Raw genomic sequence first — 22,631 nt, forward strand, 5'->3', positions numbered from 1 at the left:
TCGATGAGTTGACTGGCCAGTATAATTCGGGAAGACCAAATGATGCCTTTCACTGACTTTGTTATCTTCCAGCAGCACTTGATTTTGGTCTGTGTGTGCATCCCTGGATACAACCTGTAGGTCAGAGTCCTCTGTCACCCAGCTGCTTGGGATGAACTGTAACACAGGCTGTGATACATCTTTCTCCACACCCTCTTTGCAAATCACACCTTTGAAGGATAGTTTGACAATATTCAACTAGTTCTGCCTTCAAGATATGCAACTTAATATGAGCAAATTTCCATGATTTTACACTAACAAGTGATATCTTGCAGAATGACATGCAGGTTAATCTGGTACTTGTTCTGCTGGGTCGCTGAGACTGGAGCTCTGGATGCTTCGATGAGTTGATGTACTGCATTATGCAAGACGTAAACTTCACTGCAACAACATGCATGTGTTGTATGTTTAGGGTGCAGTAGCACTGACGGTACTATTTTAGTAAAGCATTAAAATCCCAAGAGAAAAATCATGAGCAAGATGGGCTGATCAGATAATTATAGTCTGATGATATTTAGCTTTTTGTGTGTTTTTTGTAGATGCACCCATCCAGGAAAGTGAATGGTATTCAATCACTCTCCTTGCATGCCTTGGAGAGTCGCAAGTATAACAAAACAGATTGCAGTGTAACAAGAATCTGACCTATTTTCATAGCATTTTTTTTAGAAAACTAATGTGGTCCAATTGAGGCTTCTGTCAATGGTGATCCTTCCCCAGAGTGTTAATGGGGGAATCTGGGATGAGAACATCTTCGAAAATTGTCAGAACCAGGTGGCTTCAGTGGCTTTTTTCAAAAATATTTATTTCTTGCTATGTGTGCTGGATTGCTAATTGCCTGAATGACCCAAGTCTGTTGGTTGGTCAGGTTTTGCTGGATATAGACCTGCATTAATTCATTATTTCACAAAGCTCAATTGCACCTTGTGTTAAATAAGAGAAGAGCTTCACTTTCCTCCTGACATGGAAACAATCATTGATGAAGCACTTGCAGATAGCTGTACCAAGCATGCGATCCCCATGGTACTCTTTGTTATATTATCAGACAAATATAATTAGATTCCAACATCCAAGAATTGTTTTTACCAACTTAGATGCTGACTAGATAAAAATCTGTATGGCAAAGGCGCTGCTCATATCAAATTTGACCGATATACGACTGGTGAAGTGAATGAATTCATAAAATGTACTGCACTGCAACTCAATATCCATTTTTGCTTGATTAAACTAAGTACAGCAGGGATGGTCAACATATGGCGCTTGCACCAAAATTGGCGCATTGGATGTTTAGAAGTGGTGCATTGCACTCCAGTGATGATAATAATAATAAAAAAAAGTAAGCCTACTCATCCAAAAAGTATTAACCAAAAGCCGCTTTGTAGAAAAAAAATCTGTAACAGGAATTCAAGTAGCTTAGAGATAGAAATGTGTCTTACTGAGAATAAATCTAAAATTTAGCAATTATTTTTAGTGATTCTATTATTTCGTGCACATCTTTTGGCGAATGTTATCATCTTTCACATTAATCGGTTTTCAATTTAAAAAAAAAATGTTTGATGGGTCAAACTAGGAAAGATGGACTTTTGTTCTGCAGTCATTCCATAACTGTTCAATACACGTTTGATCCTGAAGCACCAGGTGTCTGCACCAGCGGTGCCTTGCAGGTATTTGGCAGTCAGTTTACCATTGACACTCGTGCACTATAGAGTTGTGCTTTGTTCGTCCTTTGTGAACATTTTCAGTTTTTTACTTTTTGAAAATTAAGTCTTGTTTTTACATTGTTACCCAGCACAGTGCAAAAGAAAATGAGCAAAAGGAAAGCAGAAAGAGAGAGTAAGTAGGAATTCAATGAACAGTGGGAAAATGAGTTCTTACTTATAGTGGGTCCGTCAGGAAAACCATTGTGCATTGTTTGTGAAAACACTTTCTCACAATAGAAGACATGATCTTAATAGACACTATAAAACACAACATCAGACTGAAATAGAAGGAAAACTGAAGCTAGTGCTTGGGTCTGAGTTATGGAAAGAATATGTGATTAAGAAAAAGGAAGAAATCAAAAGAAGACAAAATATTTGTTAAAAGTCTCATTAAGGTAAGTAATGATATCTTGTTTTTATATTAAATCAATACTTCATATAAAATGCTAAATATGTCTATATTAACTTTTGTACCCCTATTCAGTTCTTGTAAAGAGTTGTATGGTGCATCTGAACTCATGCGTGAAAAAACTGACGCATGGAATGTAAAAGGTTAGCCACCCCTGATGTACAGTACGTATTAAATTAAAAGAAAGCTCTTTACAGAAGTTGATAATTTATTGTGTAAAACAATTTGTGAAAGATACATTTGAGGCAGTAACAATATTGGACACAATTTACAATATATTCATGATGACCATTCAACTGCAGAATGTTACTTTTTGGTATTTTCACTGTAATTGAATGGCAAAAGTCACAAAGCTACATATTTACAGAAATATGTAGCAATTTCTGAGACCTAGCATAAGAAAATAACTTTGCAAAAGTTTTCTCTGGCATGCTGCAGAACAAATGGGCTCAATTTTCTCTCATCTTAGTCACTGGAATCATTAACACTATGAATATATAGTCACTCAAAGTATTTTGTAACTGTGCAAATTTTAGTGCAGAACTTTGCTCATAGATGATTTATTTTACAAAACATATTGAGCTTTAATTTGATCTTTTGCAGTAAAGATCAAATTTTGCAAGAGTTGTGATTCCTCGTCAAAGATCTTGCCCTGTTCAGCCTTTACAGATGGACTTTATCTTCTCCAGTACTTTAAAGAGAAAAATAGCAATGAGCGGTTAGTTATCTAGAAATTCATGACCAGACAGCTCAATATAATTCTTTTCCCTATATCTATGGTACTTAACCAACATAAAGCTGGAAGTGCATTATCTTCTCAAAGTTAGGGTGTCTATTAACAACATCTGCACTTGATTTCTATTTTAGCCAGTGCTCAAACAAATATGTGATCTGGGTTAATTACAATGTAGGGTAACGTTTAAATACCACTGTTAATGCTTTCAATTTGTTAGTACAGTACATTTTTCCCCATTGCCTACCCTGATATTTCATATTGCCTGCCCAGTTAGCGATATTTAAGAAATTTTCAAAAAGTGACGGCAGGAGAATGGGCCTTGTAGTTAAATCGCTTAATGCTTTATCTATTTCAATGTAATCTATATTGTATATAATCTATAAATTTCAGCAAAATAACTAATTGTGGTCTATAGCAAGGACAATCTAAAAAGGCACATGTAATGTTGATAGACTTTTCTATGTTTGGAATAAGTAGTACATGCAAGAGATTTTCAAGTGGGGGTGTTGGAGCGGCTCATGCCTTTCTAATTAAGGTAGTTACAAGTATCCTTCACCCTTTCACATTTCCAGGCTGTTTTCCTATTGGCTTCATATTTTCTCAGTCTAGCCTCATAATGGAAGCCTAGTTACTGTAAACAAACCACCTTCAGTTCTATTTTACATCAGGCAGATGGTACTAACTGCAAAGAGGCCCTTTCAGCAGAATGTAGTAAAAAAAAAAATTGGATTACAAATTTGGATTAAAGTTGTGATTATAACAAAACCATAAAAGCCAATAATGAAATATATCCTTCATTGTCACATACAATTAAAGCAATTCCGATTTCAAAAGCACAATTGATAATTGAGAAAAATGAACAAAAGTGTAACATTGGACATGGAAAAATTTGGAGAAAAAACTGACCTAGGCAGTCCTCTGCATTGTTACACTGGAGTAGTACTTCCACATGATTAACATGATAGTGCTAATAACAAGGTTCACAATATATGAAGAAAACAAAGGTAGGTTTGTTTTGGTACCCACCTGAGCAAATTTGTGTATTTGTTCTACTACTGCAGCAAACAAGGCACCCACACTTTCATCTATCAAGCTCTGCATGTAATGAACAGCCTCTTCATCAGAAAGATCCAGGCGGAATTTGTCCTGCACCTACATGTATAATGACAACATTAAAATACAGAGGCAAACAAATATGCTACTTACATCACCAGCTTTCAAACTGTGTTTTATCCTCGTACTCTCTTAAAACCACAAGAGGAAGCCATTCAGTCTATTAAGCTCTTGGATCCAGTTCCAAACCCCTTATGTTCATATAACCCACTCTCTCTTAAATGCTCAACAATTTCCTTGCTCGATTCTCCTGTCAGCCACGTACATTCTTACATTGCGTTAAGCACAATTTGCAATGACCAACTGCCTGTAAATCTTCGGAATGTGAAAGGAAACTCTCATGATCATAGATAATAAGCAAACTCCAAAATAACAGCATCTGAGATCAGGATAGAACCTAAGTTTGATCTTGACCTCTGCACAAATGTTGTCTGAGGTGTATTTATTGTATTCTGTTGTTTCTTTTCCCTGTTCTTTCTATTTTGTTTACATTTCCAGCATCTGCAACTTTTTACTTTCAGTTGCATTGACGTCAAAGGTTATGGGGAGAAGGCAGGAGAATAGGGTTGACAGGGTTATTAAATCAGCCACGATTGAATTGCTGAATTTTGGTCCCAAGTTGTATGGCATCATTGAAAGTGGCTTCTTGATTTAGAACATAGAATAGTACCCTTGAGGATTATAAAGAAGCCAGAAAAGAACTCAAGAAGGGAATAAGGTAAACCAAAAGGGGCCATGAAAAGTACTTAGATTAAAGAGAATCCCAGGGCATTCTATACATACATCAAGAGCAAGAGAATCTCTACAGAGAGGTAGAATCACTCGAGGATAAAGGAGGGACACAGATGCTTGGATGCGGTGTTTGTTGGTGAAGTCCTTAATGAGTACTACATTAGTATTTACCAAGGAGGATGTGGAAGATATAGATATGATAGGACACTTAGAAGTAAAGGAATAGGTAGTGTTGAAACTCTCAAAGAGCATTAAAGTGGATAAGTTCCCAGGGCCTGATGGAATGTAATCCAGGTTATTGAGAGAGGCAAGAGAAGAGATTGCTGTAGCCTTGACCAATATTTTGTCCTTTCTAGCCACAGGCCTGGAGGACTAGGAGTAGCTAATGTTGTTCCATTATTCACGGAGGGAACCAGGAATAATCCTGGAAACTATACAGTGGTGAGTTTCATGTCAGTGGTATGGAAGTTACTGGAGAGAATCCTTGGGGATAGGATTTATAAGAAGTTGGAAAGGCTTGGCATAATTAGGGAGAGCCAGGATGGCTTTGTGCAGCAGCACAAGTTATGTCTTACTAATTTGATTGAGTTTCTGAGGCGGTGATGAGGGTGACTAATGAAGATAGAGCTGTGGATGTTGTTTGCATGGATATTAATAAGGCATTTGACGAGAACCCTCCTGGGAGGCTCACTCAGAAGATTAAGAGGTATGCGATCCATGCTAAATTGGCCGTTTGGAGTCAGAACTTGTTTGTCCATATAAAACAGAGGGTAGTGGTCAAAGAAACCTATTCCAGCTGGAAGTCTGAGATTAATGGTGTTGCACAGAGATCTGTACTAGACTTCTGCTATTAGTCATGTATATAAATGACCTGGATGAAAATATAGATGGGTGGGTTAGTAATTTTACAGATGATACAAAGATTGATGGTCTTGTGGATAGTGTAGAAGACTGGCAAAGAATACAATGGGGTATAGTTCAATTTGCAGATATGGACAGAGAAATGGCAGATGGATTTTAATCCGACCAAGTCCTTAACAATGTTGAAGAGCATAAGAAACTTGGGGTCCAAGTTCACAGCTTCCTGAAAGTGACTACACAGGTTGATAGGGTGGTTAAGTAGTTATAGGGCATGCTTGTCTTTATTATTAAAGGCATTGAGTTCAGAAGTCAGGATGTTATTGTGCAGCTTTATAAAACTCTAGTTAAGCTGCATCTGGAGTATTGCGTACAGTTCTGGTCACCCATCATAGGAAGGATGTTGAGGCTTTGTAGAGGGTGCAGAAGAGATTTACCAGGGTGCCATTTGGATTAGAGGGCACATGCTATATCAAGGGGTTGGACAAACTTGGAATGTTTTCTCTGAGGCACCAGAAGCTGAGGGGAGATCTGATAGAGGTTTATAAAATTATGAGAAGCATGAGAAAAGAGAATGTGCTGTCTGGGGTGGTGGTAGAGGCAAAAACATTAGAGATCTTCAAGAGACTTTTAGATAGGCATATGAATATGAGGAATATGGAAAGATATAGACTGTGTAGGCAGAAGAGATTCATTTAGTTAGTCATTTGATTATTAATTTAATTGGTTTTGACACAACACTGTGGGCCAAAGGGCTTGTCCTTGTGCTGTACTGTGCTAGTACAACATACTACAGGGCTTCAGCCCACAATGTTGTGTCGAGCTTTTAACCTAATCTAAGATCAATCTAACCCTTCCCTCCTACAGAGCCCTCCATGTTTCCCTCATCCATATGTTTACCTAAGAATCTCTTAAAAGCCCTTATCTGCCTCTACCACTGGCACAATGTTCTATGCACATACCATTTTCTGTGTTTTTTAAAAAAAACTTACCTCTGATATCCCCTCCTGTACTTTCCTCCAATCATCTTAAAATTATTCCCCCTCATATTTGCCATTTTCACACCGGGAAGGTCTTTGGCTGTCCACTCAATCTATGCCTTTTATCATCTTGTACACCTCTATCAAGTAAACTCTAATCCTCCTTTGCTCCAGAAGGTAAAGCTCTAGCTTGCTCAACTTATCTTCATAAGTTCTGGTCATCTCATTATAGGAAGGATATGGAAGCTTTAGAGAGAGTGCAGGGGAGATTTACCAGAATGCTGCCTGCTCTCTAAATCTGAGCACAATACTTCAAGCGTGGCTTTATAGAAATAACATTAAAATTTCTTTAATAAAAAGTGTAATTATGTAAAACCAGTAATAAACTAAAACTTTGGAATACTATAAATGTATGAAGAAATGGAGTTGAAGGTGGTGTCAGTTTTACACTGATATAAAAAAACATTAGTGGTTAATTTCTTGTACATTAGCACAACTTTTAAAAATTCTTAAATAGTAGATTTTGTATAGATGTAAAGCTGGTTGTTTCATGCTTCTGTTAGTTTTCAGCTCTGTTTCAATATCAATTGCTAAGATGAGAAAATTAATTTTATTCAGTTACAATTAAAGTTCTGCATTTGTCTTAATTTCTAATTATCCAAGCAGATTAAAATCTTAATTAAAACCTGGTTGAAATTTGTTGAAAATGTCAATTACAAACACATCTTAGTAATGACTTGGCAACATTGTATACCTAATAGCACTCAAATGCACAAATACATTGGAATCCCAATTATGGTTACATTCAGAGTCACAATAAATCAAAGCATTAGCTCAGTTTCATGTCATGACATTAGTTATGTCATGTCATGACTTCAGCAAAGCCGTTGACAAAGTTCCACATGGAAGGTTAGTTAAGAAGGTTCAGTCTTTAGGTATTAATGCTGAAGTAATAAAATGAATTCAACAGTGGCTAGATGGGAGATGCCAGAGAATAGTGGTGGATAATTGTTCATCGGGATGGAGGCCAGTGACTAGCGGGGTGCCTCAGGGATCTGTTTTGGGCCCAATGTTGTTTGTAATATACATAAATGATCTGGATGATGGGGTGGTAAATTGGATTAGTAAGTATGCCGATGATACTATGGTAGGAGGTGTTGTGGATAATGAGGTGGGTTTTCAAAGCTTGCAGGGAGATTTATGCCAGTTAGAAGAATGGGCTGAACGTTGGCAGATGGAGTTCAATGCTGAGAAGTGTGAGGTTCTACATTTTGGCAGGAATAATCCAAATAGAACAGACAGGGTAAATGGTAGGGCATTGAGGAATGCAGAGGAATAACAGTGCATAGCTCCCTGAAGGTGGAGTCTCATGTAGATAGGGTGGTGAAGAAGGCTTTTGGAACGCTGACCTTTATAAATCAAAGCATTGAGTACAGAAGTTGGAATGTAATGTTAAAATTGTACAAGGCATTGGTAAGGCCAAATTTAGAATATTGTGTGCAGTTCTGGTCACCGAATTATAGGAAAGATATCAATAAATTAGAGAGAGTGCAGAGACGATTTACTAGGATGTTACCTGGGTTTCAGCACTTAAGTTACAGAGAAAGGTTGAACAAATTAGGTCTCTATTCATTGGAGCGTAGAAGGTTGAGGGGGGATTTGATCGAGGTATTTAAATTTTGAGAGGGATAGATAGAGTTGATGTGACTAGGCTGTTTCCATTGAGAGTAGGGGAGATTCAAACAAGAGGACATGATTTGAGAGTTAGGGGGCAGAAGTTTAAGGGAAACACAAGGGGGTATTTCTTTACTCAGAGTGATAGCTGTGTGGAATGAGCTTCCTGTAGAAGTAGTAGAGGCCAGTTCAGTTGTGTCATTTAAGGTAAAATTGGATAGGTATATGGACAGGAAAGGAGTGGAGGGTTATGGGCTGAGTGCGGGTAGGTGGAGCTAGGTGAGATTAAGAGTTCGGCACGGACTAGGAGGGCCGAGATGGCCTGTTTCAGTGCTGTGATTGTTAGATGGTTATTAAGTGTTTGATCAAATGACCAGCCCACCCTGCCTCCACAGCAATTTCTGTATTTCAGACAGCTTCACTCTAAAACTCTGCTAAATAAATTTAGTAGTTAATGCTATATAGAAATCTGAAAAAAGTTAACTCTAATATTAATTAAAAAAACAAATTTCTTTAAAAAGTGTAATTATGTAAAATCAGTAATAAACTAACACTTTGGAATACTATAAATGTATGAAGTAATGACAGTGGATATTTAGGAAAATTATTTATGATTGTATTGTACTTTACTGCGAATGCCTGCAAGTAAATGAATCGCAGGTTAGCATATGACAGATACATATTTTGATAATAAATGTACTTTGACCTTTGATATTCTTGCTCATCCTGAAAGGACAATAGTTCTACCTTGGAACAAGACCCCACACTATTGATTCTTAACATCAAGTTTCATCTATCTATATGCATAATATGGCATAAAAAACATAAATCATGTACCATAACACTAGAAAAAATTTCAATAATAAATTTCACATTGGAAATTTAAAAATATGGGAAAATTCTGTGTTGCTCCCTTTTTCTACTTATCACAATACCAACTCCAATCCATTTAAGACTGTCCGTAGATGAAACATCAGACAGGTTATCAAAGTAAAAGCAATTTTAAAAATAATCCCTTTAATAATTAAATTAATATCCAATATTCAAAATTACTCAGCAATATGTAGAACCAATATCTTACCAATCCTATCTCATCTTTTTATATACAAAAATATGTTGCAACTCCTTTTCACCCACTTTCCTAAAACGACACCAGTCAAAATTTTAATTCTGGTCTTGCACACTGCTGGTGGTTTTCCATTTTTCATTCAGATTGCCTAGATCAATGCTTGAATGTTTAACATGCCAGATGTCTGTAGCAGACTAATGTAAGTAATCTGGTCAGTTATTACCTCTTACATCTGTGCTACCACATAAACATGGTGTAATCAGAATTTGCACACGATGAACATCAAAGTCACCTTCATTTTCACAAACATTGCTATCCACAAAGGTTACATTTTATTTGTACAATTTATTAAGAAATCTTGTGTACAAGATGATAAAGAAAAAGCTAAAATATTACAGGCATGATTGGCCAATAGTGCACAACTTTACTTCATCCCACATGACAATAAGCACAAACTGAATGTGCTGAATGTTAGGGAATAGCAACTATAATCTGAGAGAATAACAATGTAAGATATAGTAAGTCATGAATATAAACAAGAACCAGCCTTCAATATGTTTTCAAATGTATCTGTTTGAAATTATATAGAAAGCTGCATGAATAAAGAAAGTGAAAAGAGTGAGCATCGGCTTACAGTGATAGGTCACTTGAGTGAAGTGATTTGGAAAATGATGCTGACTTGGACATTTATTTTAGATCCAGCAATCTCAATTTAACTCTGGTTCAAAGACCAGATTGTTTAAGCCACAATTTGAGGTGTTGGGGTTGTATTTGTTAAAGTAGCAAACAAAGTAGAATCTGTGCACAACAATGTTAGTATATTATCTGGCCCCAGAAGAAGTGATAGAAGACTGGAGGAGAGTAGACTATGTCAACTGTAATAATTCATGGATTTCATGCCACATCCATAATATATTAAAAAATCAATTCAGTTCAACAAGATCTTCCCTTAGTCATACTGATTTTCCTTAATTATCCTTGATTAATCCCGATGTCTCAGTGTCGAATTATAGTACTCCAATAATTCTTCTAATAATTTCTTTACCACGCATGTTGGACTTACTAAGCTGCAATTACCTACTTGATCCCTACTATCTTTCTCCTATGGCGATATCATATTTACTGTTCTGCAAACATCTAGCATGTCGTGAATTCCAGGAATCTCCTCTCTTGCCTCTCAAAGCAGCTTGCAATATATCCCATTTGCCTGTGGATTTATTCACCGGCAAGGCCACTAATGCCATCCAACAGTACCTCCTTTTAATGGTAATTTATTCTAGAATTCCACAACCCATTTTCTCAAATCTTCCAGTTGCAAAGCCCTTCGCCATAGTGAATCCAGGTAAGTATTCATTTAAAACCTTACCAACATCCTTTGACTCCATGCACAAATTATTTAAACCTTCATGGTCCTACCATTGCATTACAACTGCATCAAAAATAACAAAAATACTACCTCAAAATCACATACTTGCACTTGCATGTATGTTTCTTCTAGACAAAAAGCCCATAATTCTCCCCAGCATGAGGACTGCAGCTGTTCAAGACAGATAACCAGGATACTCTGAAGATAACCAGCACTGCCTCAAACATGCAACATTTCTTCTGCTTTTTAAAAAAAAAAGTCTACTGCTTTTCATAGGAACCGAAATGAAGAGACAGAGGAAGGGACGAATGGCTCACAAATAGAAAGATTGTAGGCATTGTGAGAGGGAGAATAGTCAGGTGATAGAGAAGGGATGCGCTCAGACCGATGGTTTGAGATGTGTCTACTTTCATGCAAGGAGTATCATGAACAAAGCGGATGAGCTTAGGGGCGTTGTTCATTACTTGGAGCTATGATGTTGTGGCCATTACAGAGACTTGGGTGGCTCAGGGGCAGGAATGGTTACTTAGAGTGCCAGGTTTTAGATGCTTCAGAAAGGACAAGGAGGGAGGCAAGAGGTGGGGGCATGGCACTGCTGATCAGAGATAGTGTCATGGCTGCAGAAAAGGAGGAAGCCATAGAGGGATAAGAAGGCATACTGAGTCTGCGTTGGTGGAAGCTAGAAACAGGAACATTGAGGAGCAGATAGGGAGACAGATTCTGTAACAGTGCAATAATAACTTGATTGTCATGATGTGAGATTTTAATTTCCACAAAATTGATCAGTATCTCCCTAGAGCAAGGGGTTTAGATGGGGTGGAGTTTGTTATTGTGTCAGAAATCCTTCCTGAACACACCTATGTAGATAAGCCTTCAAGAGGAGAGGCTATACTAGAACTGGTATTAGGAAATGAACCTGGTCAGGTGTCAGGTCTCTCAGTGGGAGAGTGTTTTGGAGATAGTGATCATAATTTTATCTCCTTTACCACAGCTTTGGACAGGGATAGGAACAGACAATTTAGGGAAGTGTTTAATTGGAGTATGGGAAATATGAAGCTATCAGGCAGGAACTTGGAAGCGTAACTGTGAACAGATGCTCTCAGGGAAATGTACAGCAGAAATGTGGGAAAGGTTCAAAAACTAGGTAATGATAGAGATCTAGAAAATAATAAGACTAGCAGGAAGGTGTTTAAGAATGAAATTAGGAGAGCCAGAAGGGGCAATGAGAAGGCCTTGGCAGGTAGGATTAAGGAAATCCCCAAGACATTCTACATGTGAAGAACAAGAGGATAAGACCAATCAAGTGTGACAGTGCAAAAATGTGTATGGAACCGGAGGAGGTAGCGAAGGTACTTCAAGAATACTTTGCTTCAGTATTCACTATGGAAAGGATCTTGGTGATTGTAGTGATAACTTGCAGCAGACTGAAAAGCTTGAGCATGTAGATATAAGGAAGAGGATGTGGAAGAGGAAGAGGATCAGACAAGATGTTCTCCAGGCTACTGTGGGAGGCAAGGGAGGGATTGCTGAGGCTCCTGCAATGATCTTAGCATCATCAATGGGGACAGGGGAGGTTCCAAAGGATAGGAGGGTTGCGGATGTTGTTCCCTTATTCAGAAAGGACGTAGAGATAGCCCAGGAAATTATAGACCAGTGAGTCTTACTTCAGTGGTTAGTAAGTTGATGGAGAAGATCCTGGGAGGCAGGATTTATGAATATTTGGAGAGGCATAATATGATTAGGAATAATCAGCACGGCTTTGTCAAAGGTACGTTGTGCCTTATGAGCCCGAATGAATTTTTTGAAAATGTGACTAATCACATTGATGAAGGGAGAGCAGTAGATGTAGTGTATGTGGATTTCTGCAAAGCATTTAATAAGGTACTCCATGCAAGGCTTATTGAGAAAGTAAGGAGACATGGGATCCAAGGGGACCTTGCATTATGGATCCAGAAGTGACTTGCCCACAGAAGGCGAAGTGTGGTTGTTGACGGGTCATATTCTGCATGGAAGTTGGTGACCAGTGGTGTACCTCAGGGATCTGTTCTGGGGCTCATTCTTTTCTGGATGAGGAAGTGGAGGGATGGGTTAGTAAATTTACTGATGACACAAAGGTTGGGGGTGTTGTGGATAATGTGGAGGGCTGTCAGAGGTTACAATGGGACATTGATAGGATGCAAAACTGGGCTGAGAAGAGGCAGATGGAGTTCAACCCAGATAGGTGGGGTGGTTCATTTTGGTAGGTCAAATGTGATGGCATAATATAGTATTAATGGTAAGACTCTTGGCAGTATGGAGAATCAGAGGGATCCTAGGGTCCGAATCCATAGGACACTTAAAGCTGCTGCGCAGGTTGACTGTGTGGTTAAGAAGGCATACGGTGTATTGGCTTTTATTAATCGTGGGATTGAGTTCAAGAGCTGAGAGGTAATGTTACAGCAATATAGAACCCTGGTCAGACCTCACTTGGAGTACTGTGTTCCGTTCTGCTCACCTCACTACAGCAAGGATGTGGAAACTACAGAAAGGGTGCAGAAGAGATTTACAAGGATGTTGCCTGGATTGGGGAGCATGCCTTGTGAGAACAGGTTGAATGAAATTGGCTTTTCTCCTTGGAGTGACAGAGGATGAGAGGTGAACTGATAGATGTATAAGACAATGAGAGGTGTGATCGTGTGGATAGTCAGGTTTTTTCCCAGGGATGAAATGGCCAGCACGAGAGGGCGTAGTTTTAAGGTGCTTGGAAGTGGGTACAGAGGAGATGTCAAAGTTAAGACTTTTATGCAGACAGTGGTGAATGCATGAAATGGGCTGCCGGCGATGGGGGTGGAGGCAGATACCATAGGGCACCTCTTGGATAGGTACATAGAGCTTAAAAAAAATAGAGGGCTATGAGTAACCCTAGATAATTTCTAAAGTACGTATATGTTTGGCATGGCCTTGTGGACCAAAGGACCTATATTGTGTTGTAGGTTTTCTATGTTTCAGGCTCCCTTAAGTTAAAAGTAATTGGACATACTGCTAGTCTCAAATACTCACTGAGCACAAAAATGCATGAGGCAGCTACTGCATCTTTATATTTAAAAATAATTTATACATCTAAATTATTTTTATAAAGCAGTGGCCTTAATAAATATCATGGAAAATGGGTATACATGAAAATGTTTAATTTTTTTGTAAGGGGAACAATTCAGTATTGAGAGAAGGAACAAAATTATAATAAAACAGAATAAGAAGAGAGCTAATATCAATTAGGAAACGGCAGCTGGATTTTCTGGGACAGGTACTAAGGAAAGAGGCTCAAACATCTTGCAGTGATGGGAATATTGATGAAAGAAAAAGTCGCAGTTGACAGAGCATGACATTTATGAGTTACATTAAGGGATGGATGGGCAAAAGTTTTGAAGAGCTTATTAGAACTCAGATTAAAGACAAATGGAAGACCATGATTGCCACATCCTATGACACAGCACAGGATGTTAATGATGATTACTATATGGCTTTAATGTCCATTAAAAAAATTATCCAACTAAGTTTTACAGAGCAGCAAAAAAATACCTGTAGCAGAGCTTGAAAAAATCATTTAATTCAAGAGGGATAACATACTCACAAAGTTTAAAATCAATCTTACTAAAAAAACACTTTCAATAATGCATATTCCAATTTTGATTTGGACCAAATTAAAATATGAAATGATTCATTTATTAGTGATTTTTTTCCCTTTAAGAATAATTATTTATAATTTCAATTAGTAACTGAAGTGTTTACCTTTTTCACAGTCTTATCAGGCTCCAGAGCAATATCCGGAATGTTGGCATCCACCATCAGTGAGAAAAGATTTAGAATTAGATTCGAATATCTGGAAGAAGAATTATTTTGGTGACATGGTCAAAGAATCATGTAAGTTGAATTCATGAGAAGGGAATATGTTTTTCATATATCAAATGATAAAACTCTGACTGTTGGAGACACGTCTGAACTATCACAGCGGTCATGCTTATCCATTACTTGCAAATATGACTCTTCCAATAGTATTTTTAATGCTTTCTTCATTCTACTGTTACCTTGCTCTAACTTGTGCCAAGTCTCATCTGTCTATCAAACCTATGCATGCAGACTGTGCTGACTCTACCGGATTCCATTGTTAGACAACTTCCTCTCCCCTCTTCTTACAGAACCTTCAAAGGGACTGTTCGCCTTTTAGCTCCAGTACACCACCAACCACTTCTGTCACATAGTTCCCCAGACAAATGCAGGAGATACAACACCAGTTCTTTTACCTCTTCCCTTCCCACTGTCACATTATGTCACAGGCAGATAGGTCAGAGTGGAGATGGGATAGAGAATTAGCTGGTGTTTAAACTAGAGCTGCAGGGGGATAGGAACCATAATGCCAAAACAGTTAGTGGAGAAGTAGTGGAGGCAGATGTTGGTAAGCTCTGAGATAAAGTCAGAAATCAAAAGGTTGAGCATAGTGCAACTAGTGTCCTGAGCTGCGTATATTTCAATGCAAGAAGCATTGTAGGAAAGGCAGATAACAGTGCTGAAAGTGATGTAGCTGGTTTACAATCTGAGGCAATGTACACTGGGGAGAGACTGTTGATAGGGCAAAACTGCAGTCAACCAGATGAGTTGCAATGTAAAAGGTAGACAACATCGAAAAGGATAAATACAGGACACAAGGTGTTGTATTTGAATATGCAGAGTATATGAGAAAAGGTAGATGGACATGTAGCACAGTTGCAGGTTATCAGGTATAATGTTGTAGGCATCACCAAATCAAGGCTGAAAGATTATAGCTGGGAGCTTAAAATCCAAGGATACACATTGTTTCGAAAGGATAGGCAAGGAAAGAAGAGGGGCGGCGTTGCTCTGTTGGTAAAAAAAAAAGAAACTAAATCATTAGAAAGGGGTGACAGGGTTGGAAGGAGTTGAATCATTGTAGATAGAGCTAAGGAACTGAAGGGTACAAAGGCCCTGATGGGTGTTGTATACAAACGTCCCCAGCAGTAGTAAGGATGAGGCCTACAAATTACAATATGAGATGGAAAATGCATGCCAAAAGGGCAGTATTACAATAGTCATGGGGGGGTCTTCGATATGCAGGCAGATTGGGGAAAATCAGGTTGGTGCTGGATTCCAGGAGGAAGGGGGTACTTCTAGAATGCCTACAAGATGACCTTTTAGAGCAGTTTGTGGTTGAATCCACTATTGGATCAGCTATTCTGGATTGGGTGTTGTGTAATGAACCAGTATTGCCTTTAGCAGTAAGTGATCATAATATGATAGAATTCACCCTCAAATTTGAGGAGAAGCTAAAGTCAGATGTATCAGTATTACCATATAACAAATACAGCACGGAAACAGGCCATCTCGGCTCAGCTAGTCCCAGTGGCCCGCACTCAGGCCATAACCCTCCATTCCTTTCCTGTCCATATACCTATCCAATTTTACTTTAAATGACAATACCAAACCTGCCTCTACCACTTCTACTGGAAGCTCATTCCACACAGTGGAGTAAAGAGAATTACAGAGGCACGAGAAGGTAGTTTGCCCAAATTGATTGGAAAATATGACTGGCATGGATGATGGCTGAGCCACAATGGCTGGAATTCCTGGAAGCAATTTGGAAGACACAGGGTATATACATCCCAAAGAGGAAGTAGTATTCTAAAGGAAAAATGTCACACCCATGGCTGACAAAAGGAGTCAAAACCAACATAAAAGCCATATGAGGGCATATAATAGAGCAAAAATTAGTGAGAAATTAGAGGTCTGGGAAGCTTTTAAAAACCTACTGAAGGCAACTAAAAAGTCATTAAGAAGGTAAAAGTGGAATATGAAAGTAAGCTAGCCAATAATAAAGTAGTTAGCAGAAGTTTCTTCAGATACATAAGTGTAAAACAGAGGTGAAAGTGGATACTGGACTGCTGGAAAACAATGCTGGAGAGGCAGTAATGAGAGACAACGAAATGGAGATGAACTGAATAAGTATTTTGCATCAGATTTCACTGTGGAAAGTCCAGGAATCAGGGATCATGAAGTATGTGAAGTTACCATAGCTAGTGAGAAGGCTCTTGAGAAACTGATTGGTCTGTAGATAGCTAAGTCACATGGACCAAATGGTATACACCCCAGAGTTCCGAAAGGTGGCTGAAGAGTTCATGGAGGCATTAATAAAGAGCTTTCAAGAATCACCAGGTTCTGGAAGACTGAAAAATTGTAAATGTCACTCCACTCTTACAGAGGCAGAAGAAAAGAAACTATAGGCTAGTTAGTCTGACCTTAGTAGTAAGGAAGATGTTGCAGTTAATTATTAACATAAAAACACAAAAAAACCAACAGCAACAGGCCCTTTGGCCTAGTGCTGTGCCGAACATGTACCTACTTTAGAAATTATCCAGGGTTACCCATAGCTCTCTATTTTTAAGGATGAGGTCTCAAAGCACTTGGAGGCACATCACAAAATAGGCCATAGTCATGGTTTCCTCAAAGGAAAATCTCGTCTGTCAAATCTGTTGGAATCCTCTGAAGAAATAACAAGCAGGGTAGACAAAGGAGAATCAGTTGATGTTATGTACTTTGATTTTCAGAAGACCTTTGACAAGGTACCAAAGGCTGCTAAAAAAGTTACGAGTCCATGGTATTACAGGAAGGATTCTAGCATAGATAAAGCAGTAGCTGATTGGTAGGAGGCAAAGAGTGGGAATAAAAGGAGCTCTCCTGGTTGGCTGCTGGTGATTAGTAGTGCCCACAGGGACCTGTGTTGGGACTGATTCTTTTTACATTATATGTCAGTGATTTGGATGATGGAATTAATGGCTTTGTTGCAAAGTCTACAAACAATATAAAGATAATTAGAGGGGCAGGTAGTTTTGAGGAAGTAGAGAGGCTACAGAAGGTCATAGACAGATTAGAAGAATGGACAAAGAAATAGATGGAATAGTGTCAGGAAGTATATGGTCATGCGCTTTGGTAGAAGAAATGGAAGGGGTGATTGTTTTCTAAGTAGAGAAAAAAATACAAAAAAATGAGGTGTAAAAGGACTTGAGTCCTTATGCACAATTCGCTAAAGGTTAATTTACAGTTTGAGCCTGAGGTGAGGAAGGCAAATGCAATGCTTGCATTGGTTTCACGAGGACTAGAATATAAAAGCAACGATGTAATATTAAAACTTTATAAAGCACTGTTGAGGCTTCATTTGGAGTACAGTATTGCAAGCAGGTTAGGGCCCTTATCTTAGAAAGCATGTGTTGAAACTGGAGAGGGTTCAAAGGGAGATTCACAAAAACAGTGCCAGGAATGAATGGCTTGCCATATGAAGAGCGTTTGATAGCTCTGGGGCTACATTCACTAGAATTCAGAAGAATGTGGGGTGACCTCACTAAAATCCACTGCACGGTGAAAGGCCTTGATAGAGTGAATATGGAGAGATTGTTTCCTAGGCAAGTGAGTTTAAGACCAGAGGACACAGGCTCAGAATGGAGTGGTGTCCTTTTAGAATGGAGACAAGGAGGAAGTTCTTTACCACAGATAGCAGTGGAGGCTATGTCTTTATGCACATTTAAGGCAGAGGTTGATAGATTTTTGATTGGTCAGGACATGAAGGGAAATAGAGAGAAGGCAGGAGACTGGGGCTGAAAGGAAAATCAGATCAGCCTTGGCAGATCAGGATTGGCAAGCAGACTCGATGGGCCAAATAGCTTAATTCCTATATCTTATGACCATCCAAGGATCCAAACAGTCCTTCCAAGTGAAGCAATAACTTATGTGCACTTCTTCCAGTCTAGAGCACTATCCACATTCAGCATTCAAAATGAAGAAACCACCTCTTCAATGATGGGAACTCCAAACTCGGACTTAATGATCATTCTATGAAACTCCTGTGTTCAATGAGCTCTCCTACCTCCAGGTTTAATTCTCTATCGCAATGCCACTCTGACCTATCCGTCTGTGGACATAATGAGGATCTATGTTAGCTTGAAAAATTGCACCTCATTTGAATACATGGGAGCCTTTTGGACTCACAATTCAGCTTTAGCTAACTCACTCCCTCTTTTGCTGTAGGTCACCAATATATAACAATGGCTCAGTTTTTCTCTATCAGCACAGCCTGCACATGTCCCACAGTGCTCATTTTGCAACTTGTATACTTGTATGCTCTTTTGTTTTTAAACTGACTCTGTGATTATGTTCATGCTTAGTTCTTTTTCTTTCCTTCCAACTATCTATGATGACTACAACTCATCTGCACTGTATCTCTATCTTCTCCCATCAGAAATATTCCTATGGTCCTTATAAGACCATAAGACACGGGAGCAGAATTAGGCTATATGGCCCATCAAATCTGCTCCAGCATTCAATCATGGCTGATCCTTTTTTTAATCTTCTCCTCAACCCCAGTTCCCAGCAAATTTGGATATCATGTCCAATCAAAAACCCATCAATCTCTGCCTTAAATACACCCAATGACCTGGCCTACAGCTACACATGGCAACAAATTCCACAAATTCACCACCCTTTGGCTAAAGAAATTTCTCAGCATCTCTGTTTTGAAAGGGCGCCCCTCTATCCTGAGGCTGTCCACTCTTGTACTAGACTCCTACCATGGGAAACATTCTTTCCACATCTACTCTGTTTCGGTTTTTCAACATTCAAAAGGTTTCAATGAGATCCCCCCGCATCCATCTGAATTCCAGCGAGTACAGACTCAGAGCCATCAAATGTTCCTCATATGATAACCCTTTCCTTCCTGGAATCATCCTTGTAAACCTCCCTGTGGACTCTCACCAATGCCAGCACATCTTTTCTAAGATGAGGGGCCCAAAACTGTTCGCAATACTCAAGGTGAGGCCTCACCAGTGCCTTATAAAGCCTCAGCATCAGATCCTTGCTCCTGTATTCTAGACCTCGTGAAATGAATGCTAACATGGCATTTGTCTTCCTCACCACCGACTCAATCTGCAAGTTAGCCTTCAGGGTGTTCTGCACAGAGACTCCCAAGTCCTTCTGCATTTCAGATTCCTGGATTTTCTCCCCGTTTGTAAAATAGTCCACACATTTATTTCTACTACTAAAGCGCATGACCATGCATTTTCTGACATTGTATTTCATTTGCCACTTTCTTGCCCATTCTCCCAATCTAAGTCCTTCTGCATCCTACCTGTTTCCTCAACACTACCTGTCCCTCCACCAATCTTTATATCATCTGCAAACTTGGCAACAAAGACATCTATTCCATCATCTAATTAATTTATATACTGCATAAAAAGAAGTGGTCCCAACACCAACCCCTGCAGAAAACCACTAGTCACTGGCAGCCAACCAAGAGAGGATCCTTTAATACACACTCGCTGCTGCTTACCAATCCGCCAATGCTCTAACCATGTTAGTAACTTTCCTGTAATACCATGGGCTCTTAACTTGGTAAGCAGCCTCATGTGTGGCACCTTGTCAAAGGCCTTCTAAAAGTCCAAATATACAACATTTACTACATCCCCTTTATCCATCCTACTTGTAGTCTCCTGAAAGGATTCCAACAGGTTCGTCAGGTAGGATTTTCCCTTGAAGGAAACCATGCTGAATTTGTACTATCTAGTCCAGTGTCACCAAATACTCCATCACCTCATCCTTAACAATTGACTCTAACATCTTCCCAATCACTGAGGTCAGGCTAACTGGACTATAATTTCCTTTCTGCTGCCTTCCTCCTTTCTTAAAGAGTGGAGTAGCATTTGCAATTTTCTAGTCCTCTGGCATCATGTCAGAGTCCAATGATTTTTGAAAGATCATTTCTAATGCCACCACAATCTCTAATGCTATCTCTTTCAGAACCCTAGGGTGCAGTTCCTCTGGTCCAGGTGACTTATGTACTTTATCAACCCCTCCTCCACCCTCTCTGCTACTAAAAGTAACGTTTACTCTGTTGCCCGATTCTGATGGTCTTTCATCTGAAAAAGAAAAACTGATTCTCTCCACAGCTGTTACATGATCTATAATTCCTATTTTTTTTTTTACACCCTTGACTTGCAAATTTAGAAAAACCCCAATTTTAACTTGTCATCATAATTCTAAACTTTCATCTTCTTCATCATCTCACACATCTATCCAGCCTTCTCCCATCTGTTAGGTAACACGGAAATGGCAACACGTAAAAAAGCCAAGCTTTGTGAACAGTATTATAATGAAAAGTGGGAGAGAGATCTTAAATCCATAAGGCAAGTCAGCAGGCTTACTTCATTAGTTTGAAGAGATTGGTATGTCACCAAAGACTAGCAAATTTCTACAGATGCACTATGGAGCAAGCACACTGACTGGTTGCATTGGTGCCTAATTTGGTAGTGCCAATGCACAGGGTCATAAGAGACTTCAGAGATTTGTATACTCAGCCAGCTCCATCACACGCACAAGCCTCCCCCCCCCCCATTGAGGGCATCTTTGAAAGCTGGTGACTCAAGAAGGCAGTATCCATAATTAAGGAACCTCACCATTTGGGCTTCCATCTTCTCATTACTACAATCAGGGCAGTGCTACAGGAGCTTGAAGAGCACACTCAATATTTTAGGAACAGCTTCTTTCCCTCTGCCAGTATATTTCTGAAAACTCCATGAACTTATGAATACTATCACAATGTTTTTCTTTTGCACTATTTAATTTTTATTGCTATGTATAGTAATTTGTTATGTCTGCACTGTAAACAGCAAATTTCACGAGTAAAGTCTATGATGATTCTGAACTAAAAGGACGTCTAGACACTGCCATGGATTGGAGAATGTGGAGGTGCTGAAACATAGAAGTTTTGCAATGAAGTCCAATATCTCACACTGTTGAAAAGCAAGTTAAATGGCTTATTTATAAATTTACTGTGGAATGTTTTTCTCTTGAAGTTTAGTTTTATTTCATATTCTTATTGGGCATGCATTCAGTGGCACTTTATTAGGTACACCTGCTTGTTAATGCTGATGTCTAATCAGCCAATCATGTGGCATCAACTCAATACATAAAAATATGCAAGCATGGTGAAGCAATTCAATTGTTCTTCAGACCAAACATCAGAATGGGGAAGAAATGTGACTGAAGTGATTTTGACCATAGAATGACTGTTGGTGCCAGACAGAGTGGCTTAAGTATCTCAGAAACTCCTGATGTCCTGGGATTTTCATGCATAATAGTCTCTAGAGTTTAGAAGATGATGTGAAAAACAATAGACTTCCAATGTGGTAGTTCTATGGGCAAAAATGCCTTGTTAATGGGAGAGGTCAGAGGAGAATGGCCAGACTGGTTCACGCTGACAGGAAGGCAACAGCAACTTAAATAACCATGCATTACACCAGTGATGTGCAGAAGAGCATCTCTAAACACATGTCAAACCTTAAAGTGAATGCGCTACAGCAGCAGAAAACTACACTGGGTTCCACTCCTTTGGCCACTTGATTAGGTACACTCATGTACCTAATAAAGTGGTCTCTGAATGTGGATACTTAAACAAGTTGTTTAATAGCTGTCTAGGATTAATTCATCCACCAGAACTGTTGTACAACAAAGGGAGTGCTGCATTAATTGACATGTTTCCTTTCAGGAAACATTATAAGCTGATGCAATATTCTCCCTTTCAATTGGGAGGAAAACAACTCCCTTGCCATTGCATCACTGAAAGATTGCAGACCAGTTACCTCACTGTTAATTGCACTTTTACACTGTGTTAAAAGTTGGAAGCCATCTTTTCCTATGTTATAAGAATGATCACTTAAGGTAAGAGGGTCAAGTTCGAAGATGTGCAGGGTAAGTTTTTTTTAAAATAGTGACTGAAAGTAAGATGGTAAGCAGATACAATGGTGATGTATAACAGTACTTGCAGGGCTGGAGCAATATGGATTATGTAGACAGATAGTTCTGGCTTATTTTGACATCCTCACAGGCCAAATGACTTGTTGATGTGCTATACAGTTTTATGCCTAT

General features: G+C 38.9%; 1 protein-coding gene across 1 annotated transcript in view; it reads right to left on the reverse strand.

The window, feature by feature from the left end:
- Positions 1-2,345: 2,345 nt before the first annotated feature.
- Positions 2,346-22,631, reverse strand: part of pik3c3 (phosphatidylinositol 3-kinase, catalytic subunit type 3) — a 111,003-nt gene continuing 90,717 nt past the window's right edge. The window contains exons 23-25 of the mRNA XM_059989514.1: positions 14,442-14,532; positions 3,908-4,033; positions 2,346-2,836 (exon numbers count right to left, since the gene is read on the reverse strand). Of these exons, the coding sequence (XP_059845497.1) occupies positions 2,822-2,836; positions 3,908-4,033; positions 14,442-14,532 (232 nt within the window). The 3' untranslated portion in view covers positions 2,346-2,821. The remainder of the gene's footprint in view (positions 2,837-3,907; positions 4,034-14,441; positions 14,533-22,631) is intronic.

Source organism: Hypanus sabinus, chromosome 14 (genome assembly GCF_030144855.1).
Source record: "Hypanus sabinus isolate sHypSab1 chromosome 14, sHypSab1.hap1, whole genome shotgun sequence".
NCBI classification, from domain to species: Eukaryota; Metazoa; Chordata; class Chondrichthyes; order Myliobatiformes; family Dasyatidae; genus Hypanus; species Hypanus sabinus.